Below are 1,015 nucleotides of genomic sequence, written 5' to 3'. Positions count from 1 at the left end.
AGCCATGGCAAGCCTGCGGAGCGGCCGATCCCCAGCTCTGCAGGTCCCCGTGTGCTGTGGGATGCCGGTGCCTCACACCACCGTGCTGATAGTGGACGACTCCTCCGACCTCCGCTGCTTGCTGGGCAGGGACTTGAGATACTCCAGGTGCCGCCGGGCGTCCTCCTGGTTCTGCCGCACATAGTAGACCAGGTATGAGATCACCATGGCGAACCAGCCGAACATGGTGACCAGCATGGCGATGTCCGTGGTCTTTTTGTACACGTTGCAGAAGTCTGTGTCGGCGATCACCTGCAGGAAAGCTTTGCCGACGTGCTCCTCCTGCGCGGAGGAGTCGCACACAATGCCGCCCGAAGAGCCGGCCGCCAGGTCCACCGTGCGGATCAGCTCCTGCAGCCGACAGTCGCACAGCCAGGGGTTGTTGGAGAGGTTGACCTTGGCCTTCAGGTTGCTAAAGGCATCTTTGCTGACCGACACCAGCCTGTTGGAAGACAAGTCCAGAAAGTGCAGGTGCTCGGCCAGGCCCCGGAAAGCCCCGCTCTCGACGCCGGCGATGGCGTTGTGGGACAGATCCAGCTCCAGCAGGAGCGGCAGGTCCCGGAAGGCGTTGCGGGGCAGGAAGGGGATTCGGTTGGAGTCCAGGTAGAGCTTGTTGGTGTCGTTGGGTATGTCTCTGGGGACCTCGGTCAGCTGAGCGTTGCTGCAGCGGAAGGTCTTCAGCCCCTCCTCTTCTGAGGGGTAGCAGCCCTTGGGGAAGGCGGCGGCCGAGCGGAGGCAGGAGGCCAGGAGGGGGGGGCTCTGCAGGAGCAGCCACATGGTCACCGAGCGGAGGAGGACCCGCTCTGCCGCAGGCATGTTGCCATGTGGGCTTTATCACGCGGCTGCTGGCCCGGCGGCTCTCGCCCGCGGTGGTTTCGGCTGGACTCGGTGCATCTGAGACAGAGACAGCAAGGGGACAGCGTCAGGCCGGGGGTGCCAAGAGGCAGAACTGCTGCTGTGCCAGCTGCGAGCATCA

General features: G+C 64.2%; 1 protein-coding gene across 1 annotated transcript; it reads right to left on the bottom strand.

The window, feature by feature from the left end:
• Nucleotides 1–72: 72 nt before the first annotated feature.
• On the bottom strand, nucleotides 73–855 carry LOC104614188 (leucine-rich repeat-containing protein 3B-like). Its single transcript, XM_010288778.1, has one exon. It carries the CDS (start codon nucleotides 853–855, stop codon nucleotides 73–75), a length of 783 nt encoding a protein of 260 aa, XP_010287080.1.
• Nucleotides 856–1,015: the final 160 nt, after the last annotated feature.

This window comes from Phaethon lepturus, unplaced genomic scaffold, assembly GCF_000687285.1.
Source record: "Phaethon lepturus isolate BGI_N335 unplaced genomic scaffold, ASM68728v1 scaffold24660, whole genome shotgun sequence".
NCBI classification, from domain to species: Eukaryota; Metazoa; Chordata; class Aves; order Phaethontiformes; family Phaethontidae; genus Phaethon; species Phaethon lepturus.
This window is presented reverse-complemented; position numbering and strand designations above follow the sequence as displayed.